The sequence below is a fragment of the Aricia agestis genome, chromosome 7 (genome assembly GCF_905147365.1).
Source record: "Aricia agestis chromosome 7, ilAriAges1.1, whole genome shotgun sequence".
Taxonomy (NCBI): domain Eukaryota; kingdom Metazoa; phylum Arthropoda; class Insecta; order Lepidoptera; family Lycaenidae; genus Aricia; species Aricia agestis.
Genome location: NC_056412.1, coordinates 3788839 through 3805301, shown reverse-complemented (window position 1 = coordinate 3805301; position 16463 = coordinate 3788839). Strand labels below are relative to the sequence as shown.

General features: G+C 35.1%; 1 protein-coding gene and 1 long non-coding RNA gene across 7 annotated transcripts in view; one reads left to right on the top strand and one right to left on the bottom strand.

Moving 5' to 3' along the window:
* LOC121728944 (teneurin-m) overlaps positions 1 to 16463 on the top strand; it is a 447859-nt gene that overhangs the window by 249847 nt on the left and 181549 nt on the right. For 5 of the 6 annotated variants that reach the window (XM_042117291.1, XM_042117290.1, XM_042117289.1 and 2 more), the window contains exon 2: positions 797 to 841. The exons of the other annotated variant lie outside the window; for it this stretch is intronic. In XM_042117291.1, the coding sequence (XP_041973225.1) occupies positions 797 to 841 (45 nt within the window). The remainder of the gene's footprint in view (positions 1 to 796; positions 842 to 16463) is intronic. 6 annotated transcript variants of the gene reach the window in all.
* LOC121728965 lies at positions 13235 to 14314 on the bottom strand. The gene is made up of 3 exons (XR_006035898.1): positions 14227 to 14314; positions 13628 to 13678; positions 13235 to 13377 (listed from the first exon to the last, which is right to left on the bottom strand). It is a non-coding gene; the product is annotated as an uncharacterized LOC121728965 (long non-coding RNA).

The window sequence follows — 16463 nt, the reverse complement described above, 5'->3', positions numbered from 1 at the left end:
GGTGGAGTCACGACCATCACAAACTGAATGGAGTTACGCATGTGACACACATTCTTGTGATTTACTTACACAAATGTTATTCTTTACACACCACTGTAGCGACAGATGCCAAAAATGGTAAGCAGAAGTTCGTGTGTGCGTTTATTCCGAAGTTAAACTTGATAAAGTATCTTGTCCTGTTTTCGTTTACCTGGCTTTATCTCTAAGTATAACTCTACATTATCTACAATCTACATCCAATGCAGCTTACTATGGAGTATAGTAGGTATCTAGCCTAAAATACACGAGATTGGAATATTTTCATCCAAAATGTAATTAATAGTTTCCTCGATTAATTATTAACGGGAACATAATGAAATAATTCACTGAACATACCGACCATGTTCCAGAATCACGAAAGACCGAATAATGCCATTAGTAGGCTAGTGGAACGTTTCGATAATTTTAGTCGATACCTTTATTTTAAGTATTTTATTTTATTGATTTTAACTTTTATTTTATTGTAGTAGTAATAATTTATAGTTAATTAATGTTAAACTTATATGAACGTCTTATTTTTTGTAAAAATAATTTATATAATATTATTTTAAAGCTTGGCAAAAGTCACAATATAAACTTTGACAAAGCTCGAAGAACCATGATAAACAAACAAACAGTAATCAAAGGATTTTATATTTTTATTACAGACCTAGTCTTGAATGTAAAATTGTATTGAATATAAAATAATAATTTTACAAATGAAACGTAAGTCGTAACCTTTACCAGTGGAACTAACAACCTATTTTTTTCTTTTCAGGTGAGTCACAGCAAAATGGGGACGACTGCGGGTACAGTTATATAAGTGAGTTGTAATGTAATATATAAAGTTTATTTTATGTCACATAACTCTACTAACAGTATACTATAATTCCGCTATATTATTCCACTAGAACTATACCTTTGAATTTATGTAGAGCTCACTTAGAAGCCTAAGTAATAAGCTAAATATAATCTTAAACAAAACTCTAAGGGAGATCACAGACGGCACACTTTTTGTGTGATCGAGTCTGCGGCGCACATACAGTCGGCATGGCGTGGCCACTAGAACTATACCTTTGAATCTATGTAGAGCTCACTTAGAAGCTTAAGTAATAAGCTAAATATAATCTTAAACAAAACTCTAAGGGAGATCACAGACGGCACACTTTTTGTGTGATCGAGTCTGCGGCGCACATACAGTCGGCATGGCGTGGCCACTAGAACTATACCTTTGAATCTATGTAGAGCTCACTTAGAAGCCTAAGTAATAAGCTAAATATAATCTTAAACAAAACTCTAAGGGAGATCACAGACGGCACACTTTTTGTGTGATCGAGTCTGCAGCGCACATACAGTCGGCATGGCGTGGCCACTAGAACTATACATTTGAGTCTATGTAGAGCTCACTTAGAAGCCTAAGTAATAAGCTAAATATAATCTTAAACAAAACTCTAAGGGAGATCACAGACGGCACACTTTTTGTGTGATCGAGTCTGCGGCGCACATACAGTCGGCATGGCGTGACCACTAGAACTATACATTTGAGTCTATGTAGAGCTCACTTAGAAGCCTAAGTAATAAGCTAAATATAATCTTAAACAAAACTCTAAGGGAGATTGCAGACGGCACACTTTTTGTGTGTGCGCCCATGCCGACCGTATGTGCGCCGCAGACTCGATCACACAAAAAGTGTGCCATCTGCGATCTCCCTTAGAATATTGTGAACATGTAAACTTTTGAACGAATTGTTCACGAAAGAACAATAAACAATCGGCAACGTAGCTACGAGTTGCTACTGAACGGCGAAAAATTCAATAATCATCCACATAAAAGAATCGCCAGTGCAGAGCAACTTCTATAATCACCACTACAATTAAAAATCCGGACAGAAACGCTCTCGAACTCGAAGAGTCCGCAATAATAAGATTGCGAGTCCGGCGCCTTTGAAAATATTCCGCGGGAATACCTCGCTTTGATTATTTCTTGCGAAAAAACAGCGAAACTTCGCCGCTAACTCAATTAATAAACTTTGCAGTAAACTATCGAATTGAAATGGAAAAGAAGTGTACCACGCTGATTACTCCACGCGGCTTAGTCGACGTTTATTTCATTAATGAGTCGTGGAAACTTCGACTGACGGTGTGATGGATAATAAGTAGCAGCGCCGCGGCCAAGGAATATTGAGTACCTAGGAATAACTTCCGAGGAAATAGCTTGTAGCTTAATGTAGTTAAACTACGAATAATAGTAGTTAAATCGAGGTTCCGGAGCTAAAGGAAAAAAATCGTAAACCACTCTTTTTAACCGACTTCCAAAAAACGAGGAGGTTATATTATATTCGGCTGTGGATTTTTTTTTTGTATGTTCGACCACTACTCCGCCGTTTGTGAACCGATTTTCAAAATTTTTATTTTGTTATATTAGGTTTCACTCCAATTTGGTCCCATTTTCACAAAAGTGGTGATCTGATGATGGGATCCATGAGTAATCGAGGGAACTCCTCAAAATTTATATGGAAACATATGGTGATTTTGGTTTTATGAGAAGCATCCTAAGCATATGCTACCAAAACGCAAGATTTTTCACCAAGGTATACTATGGTTCCGAAGATACTAAGAGAACTCCGGATTCCTTATAGATACAAGTTTGGGGGTTTAGGCGTTGTTTTAAGAACTGAAAGCATATGCTACTATGCAAATTACATTCATCATCATCATCATCATCACTACCATGTCAGGGTCACCAATGTCACAACCCACATGGTTGTATATGGATACAATAAACACACAACACCATAAAATATCATCAGTCATCACGTTATGTCCTTATTTATTTGGTATATTTCAAAGCGATTTTAATATAAAAAAATATACTTAATGTTGTTTCATAATGCTGTTTCAAAATACATAATATTTCAAGTACCACAAAATTGAACATAAGTAACAAATTCAACCTTTACTCCAGAGCGTAAGGCACACATTTGGGTTGGAGTTGGACTGAAGGAAACGGGGCACTATGGAAAAAATACTTCTATATATAAAAATACTCAAAATTTTAACCTCTTATAACCACCCTTTTTGAATATACCAATCGATAGGGGGTGCCAAGGGGAGTAAGAAAGCTCAAAGAAACTTTTCTCAAAAATCAATCCCCGGCCAGATACAGGCCGATATACGAACCTCGTTAGCATGGCGAAAATATATAAAAAAATTTGGCTAAGGTTTAGGAACCTACGTCAATTAAATGTTGGTGACATGGGTTAAGGAGGATTGTTTTGGGTGAGAAAAACTCCTACTTACCGTTTCCACCGCCAGTAAACTCTCCGTTTAGAAGAAATTCGCATTTGAGATTTTCGTAATCTTCAGATAAGATCATCTGTTTTCTGATGTTTACGAAGTATTTTTAAGGCACCTCAAGGCTGTGATGAGTGGGTTAACTACTCAGCCACGGATACCGAAAGGGGGGACGGGGGACGGGGGGGGGGGGGGGGCAGACCCCCGCCAAAACAAAAACAAACACAATCTAGAAAGTCCAAAAGTAGGTTAGGTTAGGTTAGAACTTAGACCACAACACCCAGATATAGGAGCCCCGCGTAGCGGGTCTACTTTCTTTTGTAGTAGTTTGTCAAATAAATTGGGGTAGGTTTGTAAACATTTACCAAGATTAAAATAATATTAAGGGGTTGAAGTATTTTCTTACGCGATGGTTTGTAGGTAACTAAAAAGATTGAAATTATTATTTTTAACAAAAAATTAAAACCGACTTCCAAGGTAAAACAATAATAATATCCTTATAATATGAACTAAAAAGTATTAAATATTTTTTCCTATCTAATAGTGCATTTTTCCGAATTCGGCTAAACCTCAACTATTTCTGTACTCAATCTTCATAATTTTGAAGTCGGTGCCAGTTCCAAAAGTTTCAAATATTCTGTCAGAGAACTAAAGGTTCAGCTATCTGGTACCGACTTCAAAATGATGAAGATTGAGTACAGAAATAGTTGAGGTTTAGCCGAATTGGGAAAAAAGCACTATTAGATAGGAAAAAATATTTAATACTTTTTAGTTCATATTATAAGGATGTTATTATTGTTTTTACCTTGGAAGTCGGTTTTAATTTTTTGTTAAAAATAATAATTTCACTCTTTTTAGTTACCTACTAACCATCGCGTAAGAAAATACTTCAACCCCTTAATATTATCTTAATCTTGGTAAATGTTTACAAAACAATAATAACATCCTTATAGGATGTTATTATTGTTTTTACCTTGGAAGTCGGTATTAATTTTTTGTTAAAATAATAATGAGTAGAAATATATTAATCTGAGGCCACTGCTAAACCACCGCCAAATTGAGCAAAAGAAACTTAAGGCTCTGAAATACATTTACGAGTACGAAATAATTGACTCAATTAGTTAACTAAAGAAATATTAATTACTATATGTCACCCGCAAATCCCTTGCGTCAAAATTCGTTTATCTGTACCTTTTTTGGGTCCTATGTCTTTTACTGCAGGGACTCAAATTATCTCCATAACCACAGTATAGCAATATGACATATATAACTCAGGAAAATCAATTAAGGTGACGCCGCGTTAAAGTAAAAAACCGTGTTGGATCAATCCGGCCGGCCTCTCATAGAAAACAAGCAAAAAATGGAAAGGACGTAAGCGACAAAATGGTTTTTGTCGCGTAATTTAAAAACCATAAATACATTTCATTTATGCTATGGGAGAAATAAAGTGTATGGTTGAACCAATTTATGTACAAATTTTGGCAGCTTAAATCACTCTCCTCTGTTTGCAAAATAGAAATCCCTTTTTTACAGAGGTATTTCTGATTGATTAGTCTGTGTTATAAAAGTTGACCAATCGTGTTATGCTATGGGTAATTCAAAGACAAGACATGATGAATACTGACAATGAACTTTAATTTCTTAGCTTTAGTCATTGCTGGGAAAAGTCGATATCGCTACAGCCAAATTATCAAGGCGTCGCCTTAAGCGGTTTGGGCGTGAAGAGGTAACAGACAGACACACTAACGCCTTTATAATATTAATATATATGTATTATTTACAACATATCAGAAAAAAGTAAGTAAGGTGCGTCATAATCTGCAAAGAACGGTAATGCATCCGAATCCTCGCCCCAGCGTTGGAGACTGCTCACATTTGCAATTCTGTGCGCGTCCGTACTCCGTAGACGTCCGCATTGAATCTGTCTCGTTTACACACAAGGCTTTCGTGCTCCCTCTTTATCCAATGCATCCGATTGCAGAAAGCCGATTTTCACTCGAAGCTCACATTTGTTTCGTCTCCTCAATAGAATGATACTGATTTGGTATTCAGTGTGTGAGGTGGATTACGTCCGACGCTATGGCGTGTATTAGATACTGTGAGATCAAATTTATATAATTTTAAAAATCTGTTTAGTTTTTTAAGCTAGCGCCATTACAACTTAGGTATATCAAATGACCAAAGTGACGTGAATTTTTCTATTTCAGTTGCCATCTGTCTTCGATAGGAGATGGTCTGACTTGTTAAGGTACAGCTCATGTAATAACCACCAGTATTGCTTCGCTTCCGACAAACAAGGATCGTTAATACTTCAATTCCTCTCAAAAACTTGCGTTCCTGATGTTGTTTAGTCATGAGTCATTGTGAGGCTATGGTGTCTATGTTATCATCCTTCACTGTTTCAGCGCAAATAGAGAAGGAAAAATAGAAACATCATAGTATCTCAAACTCAAAGCTCGTGTGAAACGCATTTTTGTAGTCAATAAAATACTTGCCACCATCAGATCAAAATAAAGATCAAAATATTATATCAATTTAATTTCGAGCACTCAATAAAAAAATTCCCCGGGGGAATCCCCTGTCAAATATTAATTTACTAGATGACCTTGTTCGTCGATTATCAATTAAGTACGTACCAAATTCTCGATTAGAGATGCTTATTGGCTGCAAAACTAAACCACCCAGTCACCGTAGGTAGTACCTACCTAGCACTCGTCCTGGCATGGGAGATAAACTAAAATTGTATGATATCAGTTATTTATGTAATATTATATTATTGAAATTATATTTTCATTCATACAAATTTTATGCACGCTACACATTGCAATATGCCTGAATGCTTTTGGTCGTATTATAAATTATAAATTTACCTTCACTGTAGACTACAAAAATTAATAGTAATTTAGTTACCCTTATCCTGTTTCAATTGGAAAATTATACGAGCTTATCGATTTTATTTATATACCTGTAAGTACTACTCCTAGTGTAGATATAAAAACGAAAATAAAATTTCCAATATTTTTGGCCATTTTCAACCCACGTCGGCCATTACAGCCCATCTTTCGCAGCGTTATCGCGCCGCCACGAATAAATCAGGATATTATTACACCCTGAAATAATATTTTCCATATCTAATCAGCGGAGAAATATGGCAACATACGAGTAGTGGTAACGCGTTGATTTTTATCACTGGCACTATTTATTGCGGCGAGGGTGCCTGCTGTCTAGTGTCTGGCCTGCTTCGTTTTAAATTACATCGCAAATGTCTTCCTTCTGATTCCCAACGACGAGACATTACTTTCGTATTTCTCCATGGGACTCGGCTCGTAGCGAAATTGGAATGTACACTTTTTTACCTACATTTCCTATGACTCGCGGCGTAAGTCGTAACTTTTGAAGTATACGGTATTTACTTGAGTATACAATATTTATACACCTACTTGTGAGACGTTATATCATTCGTTAATGAAGCTTTGTGAAAGCATTTTTCGTTAATGCCCACTTACTGTCAAAACGAAAAGCCAGACTTTCGCAATTTCCGAGTTCAGAATTAGAGGGTGTTCCATTAAATTGAAGTGTACTTTTTAAATGAATAAACAGGCGAGACGCGAGCTATTTCTGGCTCAGCCGCAGCCTTTCAAATCTCAAAGCTCCACGAGACTCAAGACGAGCACTCGACGAACCGCCGCCGCTGTATCTACATTCAGATTTTAATCAAGGAAATCCTCGCAGCTTCATCAAAGAAACTTAAATAGTTGGCCGCGTCATCGGGCGGGGCGGGGCGGGGCGAGGCGGGTTTTCCCGTGATTTGATTGTCGTCGTCGAATTTCTCGATTCGAAGTAAAGTATGCGGGCGAACTTTGGAAAATTAATTACGAGTCGCGACTAATATTAGGTAACTGTTCCACAAATAGTTTAATTACAAACAATTTAATTATTAGTGGCGAATCGCTAGTTCATATGGACTTAGGTTAACGGTAACAATAATTATGTTTATAAGAGTTGCATCACAGGCACAGTTAGGTTAATTTCAACAGTTAAGGTTAATTTCAGCAGTACCTAAATATTACGATGGCCACAAAATTTAAAGAATGTTTGTTGCACCATCATTGTTTGTTATCTGTTAATGCTATTAATATATTTAACTGTTTTCCTACAAAGTATCACGCACATTTTTTAAGCCGAAATATTATAAAACAACTGGATTAGGTTATAATTTTGACATTAGTTATTGAATAAAAATTAACGATAACCGGCTAAAATTGACCGGTTACGGTCATACTTAATAAAGCGTCATTTGTTAGATCGTCGTCGATTTGATCAAACGTCATCTGTTAGAATGGTACAATCCGTTATTGACTAAACCAGAGATTTGACTGTTGGGTTGACATTTTGTTATCGTTATGGTAAGTTGGTGCAACTCACCCTCAGTATTCAGTAAAATATTACATAAAAATGGTACAATCAAACTTCAAACACGTCCGACGGATTGAATCGGGTGACAACGCGTTCACGATAAAATGTAAATGAACGCGGGCGGATCGATTCCACATTATCAAATTGTTACTTTGACAGAATCGATTCTGCAGCGTTACATGTGTGGCTCTCGTGGTCGTGATGCCCTTACGGCGGTTGTAAGCAATTTTAGTTTCTATATTTATTTTTATATGTTCAGCATTTGTTTCAAGTGTATTCGTAGCAAATTAGCGTCTTCAAGCGACGTACATGTTGGGCAGTTTCGACAGGATTTTATGACAGTTTTTGATGTTTTACTTTCGATACACTTACAAAACTCGTACTTAGACATAAAACTTAAGTTGTTTTAAAAAAATTCACAACGAACTAAAATGGCTAACAACTTTACGTAAGTATTTAAAAATACAATTTTATGTTCGTAAAAAATAATTATCAAAATATATTATTATTTACAATTAGATACAACTATATTATAGGTATATAAAATTTATACTTAAAGCAAAAGTCATCAACAACCGTAAGTTGTACCGGAAGTTGTACAAATCCGTCCTATTTTCATACTCGGAGTGCAAAAAGGGGGAAGAAAAATGTACCACATCAAAAATACGCAATACAACATATTAAATCACGTAGTAAACCCCATTAAGCGGTTATGGGCTATGGCAACACACAACTCATAAATATTCAAATGAGGGTGAGAAGTGACGCATTTGTACAAATCCGAACTATCGTTATGTAACTCACTCCGAAATGCAAATACGCCATAAATTGCCAATATGGGCCAGGATCTCCTGCGATAGTTGCCAATCCTTGAACCGTAGCGATTTATAGTGTAAGTTTTAGATGGAAAAACTTTGTAATCCCATTTCCTAGGGATATCCACAGGGGGACAGTTTTTTAATGCTTAAGACAATGACTTGATGAACAATAAAATATTGTTAGAAAGAATTGAAGGATTTGTAGGATGTAAGGTAGAATTGATAATATTATAGAGTTGATACTACCAGAGTAGGTAGAAGTAGTGTAGAAGAGTCGTATCTGCCTATGATATTTGTGAAAGAACGAGTTATTTGTCCCTTAGCAGGCTGACAAAGACTTGTGCGTAAATCGATAGGTAACAGTATTCTTTAAAAAATGTATTGAAATTGTTTTAAATATTAAAAACACTCAAGAGTACGTCCATATTATTAAAATTACCCTTGAGTGTTTTTAAAAGCTTTAAGTCAACAACTTACGCATACAGAAAAATATTGCAGTTCAGCATCCTAATTTTCTTTTGCTTCGTCCGTAAACGATTTATCTCCGCGCCATGTCCTAAACTCGACGCTATAAGTTTTTATCTCCACATTATCTGGACGTTTTCCATCATGTCTTAATTTATCTACGAGAAAGTTCGGTGCTGTGTGTATAAAAAGTCGGAAGCGAACGCCGACATTTATTTTCTGGGCCATTTATAGAGTGACATATCGGGCACATTATGATCCTATATGCGAACCTCTTTGTTGTAAAAGACAATTTATAGCCGCTTAAGCCGTAACATCAGCCATTAACATTTTTATAATTACAATAATTTTATTTAAGTAACACTTATTTACGAGTTTGTTTGTAAAATAATTCTATGTATACCTATCTAATGTAGTGCCTTTACTACACGAATATTTGAAAACTTAATACTGAAACCGTAAAAGTAGGATCACACGTTCGTTTTTACCACAATGTTACCGCAGACGTTCATATAGATACCACTAATAAAATAAACCCCAAAATAAAATTCTTTATTGATTCTATTCTGAACAAAGGGTAGTTTATTTCCTCACAAAATGTCGCGAACATTGTTGCAAGTTAAAAGAAAATCTTAAGGCTACGATCTCTGAGCGAATTAGGTATTTAACGCTTCCTCCCTCCCCTCGGTCGGAATCTCGCGAACGCCCGATTCGAGTGAACTCGCACGACCCCGCGCCGCCGCGCGGCTGGTTGCGGCAGTCGCTTCGTACGCCACAGTACACTTAAAACAGTACGTAAACCTTAATATTTCTTCAAAATTTATGATTTATAAGGTTAATTTATAACACTATTTGTTTCAATGAATATATAATACCTAAGTATGAAGTTTGCACATTTGGAGGTATCTTTAACCTACTCGAAAAGAAAGTGAAGAGATAGAAGAATATTCTAATAGGCTACTTGACCTCATTTTTTTCTTCATGCTAATCGCTTCTTAATCATTCATTTTCACAAAAAAAAGTAATATTTGACACAGTAGAAACCCATAAAAATGTTGATTGAAAAATATGCCTTATAAATGGCGCCGAAAACACTGTCCGCCATAGTGTGACGTCATACGTTTTGTATTTTAGACTCTCTTTATTGAAATTTTTTATGTGCTAAATGTACGAGTCCAAAAATGCCCAAAAATTATAAAAGAATTAAATAAGAAATTAGAAATAATTTGTAATGTTGAAAACTTTTGGAGAAAAGTTTTGGCCATTTCATTTCCCGTCTACAATAAATGGAGATAATATATAAAACTGATGTTTTATTTGAATTATTTAAGAAAATATATTTTACAAATCTTTCTAGGCTTATTCTTATTATTAATGTACAAATAAACTTATATATAAATATATTATATAAATATACTTATATATAAATAAATTACGAGTCTGATGACGTCACATCCAAATCGGAAGTACCGCAAAAGCGTTTTCGTCAGTACAAATCCTATTTTCATAAAATCATATTTTCAAATCGACTTTATTTATCAATCATAAGCTTTTATTTACGGTTTCCTAGGCCAAGTCCTACTAGAAATATGCATTTGTTCAATGAAATTGAATATAGGTCAAGTAGCCTATTGCATCATTTATAAAAATGGTATTTTGTATGGAGTAAAATAAAATAGGTTTATTAATAAAAAAATACACTAATTTAGATCAAAACATTTTTATTGATTTAATTAATATTCACAAAAATTTACAATATTTGTATTCGAGCCAGGTTTCGGATCTTCTGTCCCGGCATCCTGTTCTTGCGAATTTGGTTGTATATTTTCTGTGTCTTCTGACGAATAATTACGGATAGGCATACCCCGTTTGTGTCGACTATCAACTAATTCTGGTAGAAGAATATTCATGTAAAAATTTTTTAGCTTTGGCTCCATTTTAGTGGCCCAGAAAGTGTCATCTTTGTCTATTCTTTCTGTGTGTAAATTTTCTTTATCTCCAGCCCAAATACCTAATAGGCATGTTTGCCGGCCTGTCACATGCAGCTGGCCTTGAATTTGATAATACCAATTACTGGTTTTATTTATAGTATGTGACTTTGTCTGCTTATTATATTTTAAAATTTGTATTTTATTCTCGGCTATTGCTTTTGATAGCCCTAATTTGCTAGCTGTGATGGGACACTTTACTTCTACAATAGTATCATCATCTATTAATCCGTCAGGCGTTGCTCCTATAAATGGATATATGGGATCTATGAATAAACCACATGGCAAAATTTTAACATTTTCCTGCTGTTCTAATTGAAGCAACGCCTGTTTTTCATTTTCGATCCCATGAGCAATTGAGGGTACATGTGCTAATTTCTTCTGGTACAATATACTTTTAACTAAATTTGCTGTATTTGATGTTGGTTTTCTTTTACAGATTAATCCAAAATTTGATGCGGTGATTAGTTTATTTCTAATTTCTAACCATTCACTGCTGTCCCTTTGTAGAACTGTTGCTCTTTCTATGGCTGCTTTGTCTGATGTAAGCAATTTTAGACTCTTTAGGTACTCATTTTGAGCCAGCTCTAGTTCCTCCTGTGGCATATCTGGGGCAGAAGGAGAAGGACCATAATTATGTTGGATTTGATGTTTTTCCATTAATACTCTCTTTTTCTTTGTTGGGTGTTCCACAAAGTATTTTCTTTTAAGCGCTCTCTTTTTTTCTATTTTTTCAATTCTTCCACCAGGATTTGTCTCCGTGTATGCCTTATGGATGGAAGAAATAGCACACTTTGTGTTAAATGATACTACGGCGGCCGAACATCTACTTTGGTACCCCTGTTTAAGAGCAAAGTTCATTCTTTTACCCCCAATAAATTTAGCAATTACACTATTAAAGCTCTCAACAATGTTCGTGTCGACATCTTCAATCAGGCTGCGTGATTTTGCAGCTACGCTTGCAATAATTGAACTTATTCTAAACATAAATGTAGAGTTTTGAATTTTTTTTAAATCATCACATTCATTTTCCGTTTTGTCGCAGTAATGACTTTGACACATTTTATGATCTCCATATACATGCGCCAATGAGTTTACTATATCGTTATGCAGAAGCGACACTGCTACATCTTTTTGTGTAGCTGATGATTTATGGTGCTTAATGCTTTTGATGATAACTTTTCTCATTGACAAAATTCTTATATTAGTGAGTGTTTTTCTGTATGCTAATTGATATTTGGTTTCAAGTTTGACTGCACGAAGTTTTTTACAGAAATTGCGCAAAATATGATTTCTGCATTCGATCTTCTCAACGGTCACATTTTGTGTTCCATATGGGTTAGCGTTAAGAATTTTAGAATAGGTTGACGCGTCACCGTCCCCTATCATTCTGCTATAAATTAATCCATACATGGATATTGAAGATTTAAAGCCCTCTACTAATATTTCTGTCTCCATGGAACTTGAAGAGCCTTCAAAATTTTTGAAGCAGATGTGTTCTTTGGGAACAGTTTTATTATTTTGTGCTTTGGCACACACCAAACAATATTTGTTTTTAACTCCTAAATAAAGGATTTGTCCAGTGTGCCTCCCAATAATCGCAGCAGTGCCCGACGAAGCTTTATAATTACTACCGTATGACCTTGCACACCAAGAGCCATCAACATACACATCTATGACTGGGTATCCATTTTTTAATAGGCCTTGTGTAAGTGCGAATTCCTTTTCTTTTTTTGCCGCAGCCTCCATTGATTTCCATGCTGTTTTTTCCCATTGGTCATAAATTTCATTTTGTAATTTGGAATAGTAATTTGCTGAAAATACTGGGATATCCATTGAAGAGCACAACTCTTCAAACTGTGAATGACCGCTTCCGGATGCTACTATTCCAGTTGTGGCCGCTAGATTCAGATTTAGTTTTTCTGTGTTATCTGTGTTTTCAGATGGTATCAAACAAATTGTTTGACACATATCACATTTAAATTTGAAATTTGAAATTAACCCTATCCTTTTTTCCCCAACCAGGCGGAAATTATTTGCTTTGCAATCAAATAATTGGCTGTGTCGTGCTTTTTCTTGCAACGTTCTAAAAAAATAATTTATATCTATAATTCTCCGTCCTGACACAGCTTCAAAGTCTTCTTCTTTATTTTCTTCTTCAACCACTAATGGAGACTCGCAAATATTATCAGTATGCCTGAAAACGTAAAAAAAAAAATTTGAAAGTTGTAGCTGTTGAAAATGTCATTCGTATTAATGATAATGAATGGAAAATGTATATTCGTGACTTACTCCTGATACTGTGAGGTTGATGGAAGTATTGAAGAAGTTGACTCAAGAACTTGTAATGAGGGTTGGTCATCATTAAGTCTTGAAACCCTGAAACACAATTTTAAGTTTATTTTATAATCAAAATTTTAAGGAAAAAAGAATAGAAAAAGACGACAATTTTCGGACGAGGATTATCTTGTATAAAAAGTATATAGCGCGCTTAACTCAAAAAATATTTCTGAAAAAGTGACCCTGGTCTACTATCATGGTCACCATTTGATGGTAGTAATGGAGATGTTTCCTTCCCGAGCATAAAGCAAAATAAATAAATAAATAAAACACTAACTAGATGACTCACCCATCAACAGAGTTTTCTTTAAATGCACCTTTGTCTCTTGTTATGGCGGCACTGCAAGAACCAAACATCTAAGATTATTTTTCAATTTACACTAGAATTACAACGAAAACATGCAATTTTACGTTCCGCTTTTGCTGACAAATGTGACAGCAAGCAAGCAAAAAAAACAGTAGCGCAATGTCTTTGTATTTAAACTTTGGTTATAACAAATAAGTAAAATAATCGTACCTACGATGTTACATTTTCTGTAGTTGCACTACTGTATTTTTTTTCTATGTGTATGTATGATAGTCGAATATTTCAAATCGTTTACATAAATAGGTAATAGGTACGTATTCTGTTTTTAATAAATTTTATACTAGGTAGGTAATAAGTAGGTAACTAAAAACTTTAAGACAGTGTCAGATTACAAGCCTATTATTACACGTCTTAATTATTAGCAGCGATTACACTTACCTGCCCGATTTTATATACACTGCTAGTATACAAACATTACCTGAAATTAACTACGGAAGCTAAGCAGCAATGTATCTATACTTGATCGGGTAAGTGTAATTAAAATATAATGTAAATATTAAATAATAATTATATTGGCTTACCTTATTGTCTGTCGGAGTTTCCGTAGTTTACGCTGAGCCATTTTCTTATTACGTTTTTTATTTCCCATAATTATTATTTATGCTACAGCCTACAATCTATATTTACAATAGTTAATTAGCAAACTAATACTTATTCTAAAATTATATTTTTCTATATTTAACCTAAGTATAAACTATTGTCCATTTGATTAATTAACACAAAAATCAATAACAAAGTCGAAACGAGGGGGGGTGAGGAACGTCGCGTTCGCAAAATTGGCACAGGTCCTGCTCCGATGATGCCTGGCGGCCGACTGAAGCGAGGCGCGTACAACATATTGTTATTTATTGGGGCTTAGAAAATATTGATAACCAAATTTAAAAAACTAGCCGTAAAAACCTCTTTGAAATATCATTTCCTATGTTTCAGTATTTTTAATTTATTTATAGCGTTGAAAATCATGAAGTACAACACGAAAAATAGTCTTAAACTTACTCATCTTTGCGATTTTTTATGATCGAGCGAAGTAGTAGCTATCGTGTTTCGAACCGTAAAACACCCCAGAACAGTTCAAGAACAACAACATATATTTTTTTTAGACCTTAAAAATGACTATTAAATGTCGTAAAACTCAACCAAAAACAAGTCGATTTGGAATATCCTAGCCTTAAGTTTAAATTGACTGCAAACCGATGTAATAAGGTCTCAATAAATAACGTCGCTAGCCTCGACGTACTACGAAAATACTAGACGAGCCTCCGCAAAATGAAAGACGAGGGATGCGCAAAGAAAATTACACTTTTAGCCGTTTATTTTAAAGCCCTTTGTCGTTTACGACGCCGGCCGGCGGAGGATAATCTTGTTCGACAGTCATTTTTGACCAATTTCCCTCGATATTGAAAAATATTTTATAGAAGCTTGCGTCACAAAGTCGTATTGCCTTCGATTCTATTTTCACTTTGTGTTCCTAGCCTGTCTACATCGCCTGCTGATATCGCTTGACGTGGCCGGCTTCTGAGTTTATCACCATAACAACTTTTGTAGTTGCGCCGTTTTTATTCGCAAGTCATTTCATATTCGTTATATTTATTTTATAAACGAAACTATTTCAGTGTTGTTATTATTTATATCGTTGAAATGCACGATATTAAATTGAATTAATATTAGTTATTTGTTTTCCAGCAGTGGACGACTATAGGCTGATATGATGATGATGATTTGTTTTCCAAACTAGTAGCTGTACAACATCTACTAGTTTGAAATTGTACTACTAACCAATTAGGCATTCAAATATATTATTTCATTTCATACTTTATTTTATTTAGTTTAAAAGAAACACATATCTAAAATCAGCTGTCAGAGCTACGCATTTTGCATTTCTCCACTTTTAGTACCATAGTAAGTAGAAAAATAGAAAACTCGCCTTAGAAAGAAAAAAAAATCCTAACAATAAAATTGTGTACTTGCGCTTCTACTTATATGTATTATGTGCTTGCGCTAAAGAACTATGGAAAACATGAGCAACCCATACGCTAAAAGGGATTTACAGTCGATGCATCAATCAAACGGCCTATCTAAATCTGTCGGCGCTACATAAAGATAGCGGCGTAATTCGGGGGCGACGGCTACGGCTCCCCAGCCGACTGTTAGCTGCTAGTGACATTACTGCGCTGCCATTTTGATAACTCGCTTTGTTTTCTTTGTTTTTGTTTGGTCGTCGTCTGCTTTCTAGTCGGCTTTTCACGGTTAACGTATGTATGCAATTGCTCGAAGAGTAAAATTTTGTCACATTTATAGTTGACTGGTTATCTTTCGATAATAAACATGAGCGGAATGTTAATAAGCTTACAATATGATGAATAGGATAGGACAGAAGAATTTATTAGATAAAAGGATAAAAAACAAAAACATAATAGTCGTTCAAAATTAATCACAGCGGCGTTGCTGCAAAATCAACTCACTGCTGTTCATACAAGGTTCAATTTGGAGTAAAAGATTTAAAGCTACTAGATTCCCCGGACACATGTCAAACTTATCAATGGTATCACTAGTCACAATAAAGTGGTACAGAATATGTTCACAATATGTAAATGAGCCGGACAAAGCCCATTGTCCTGTATATGGATAACATGTGGACTTCTATTTTTGTACGAGGAATAAAGACGTAAAGATAACTTTACGACATAATACGGGGACCATGCTAGCCTACCGAATTGAGATTTTAAATTGGGATGCAGCCTTTCTGTCGATTTTTCAT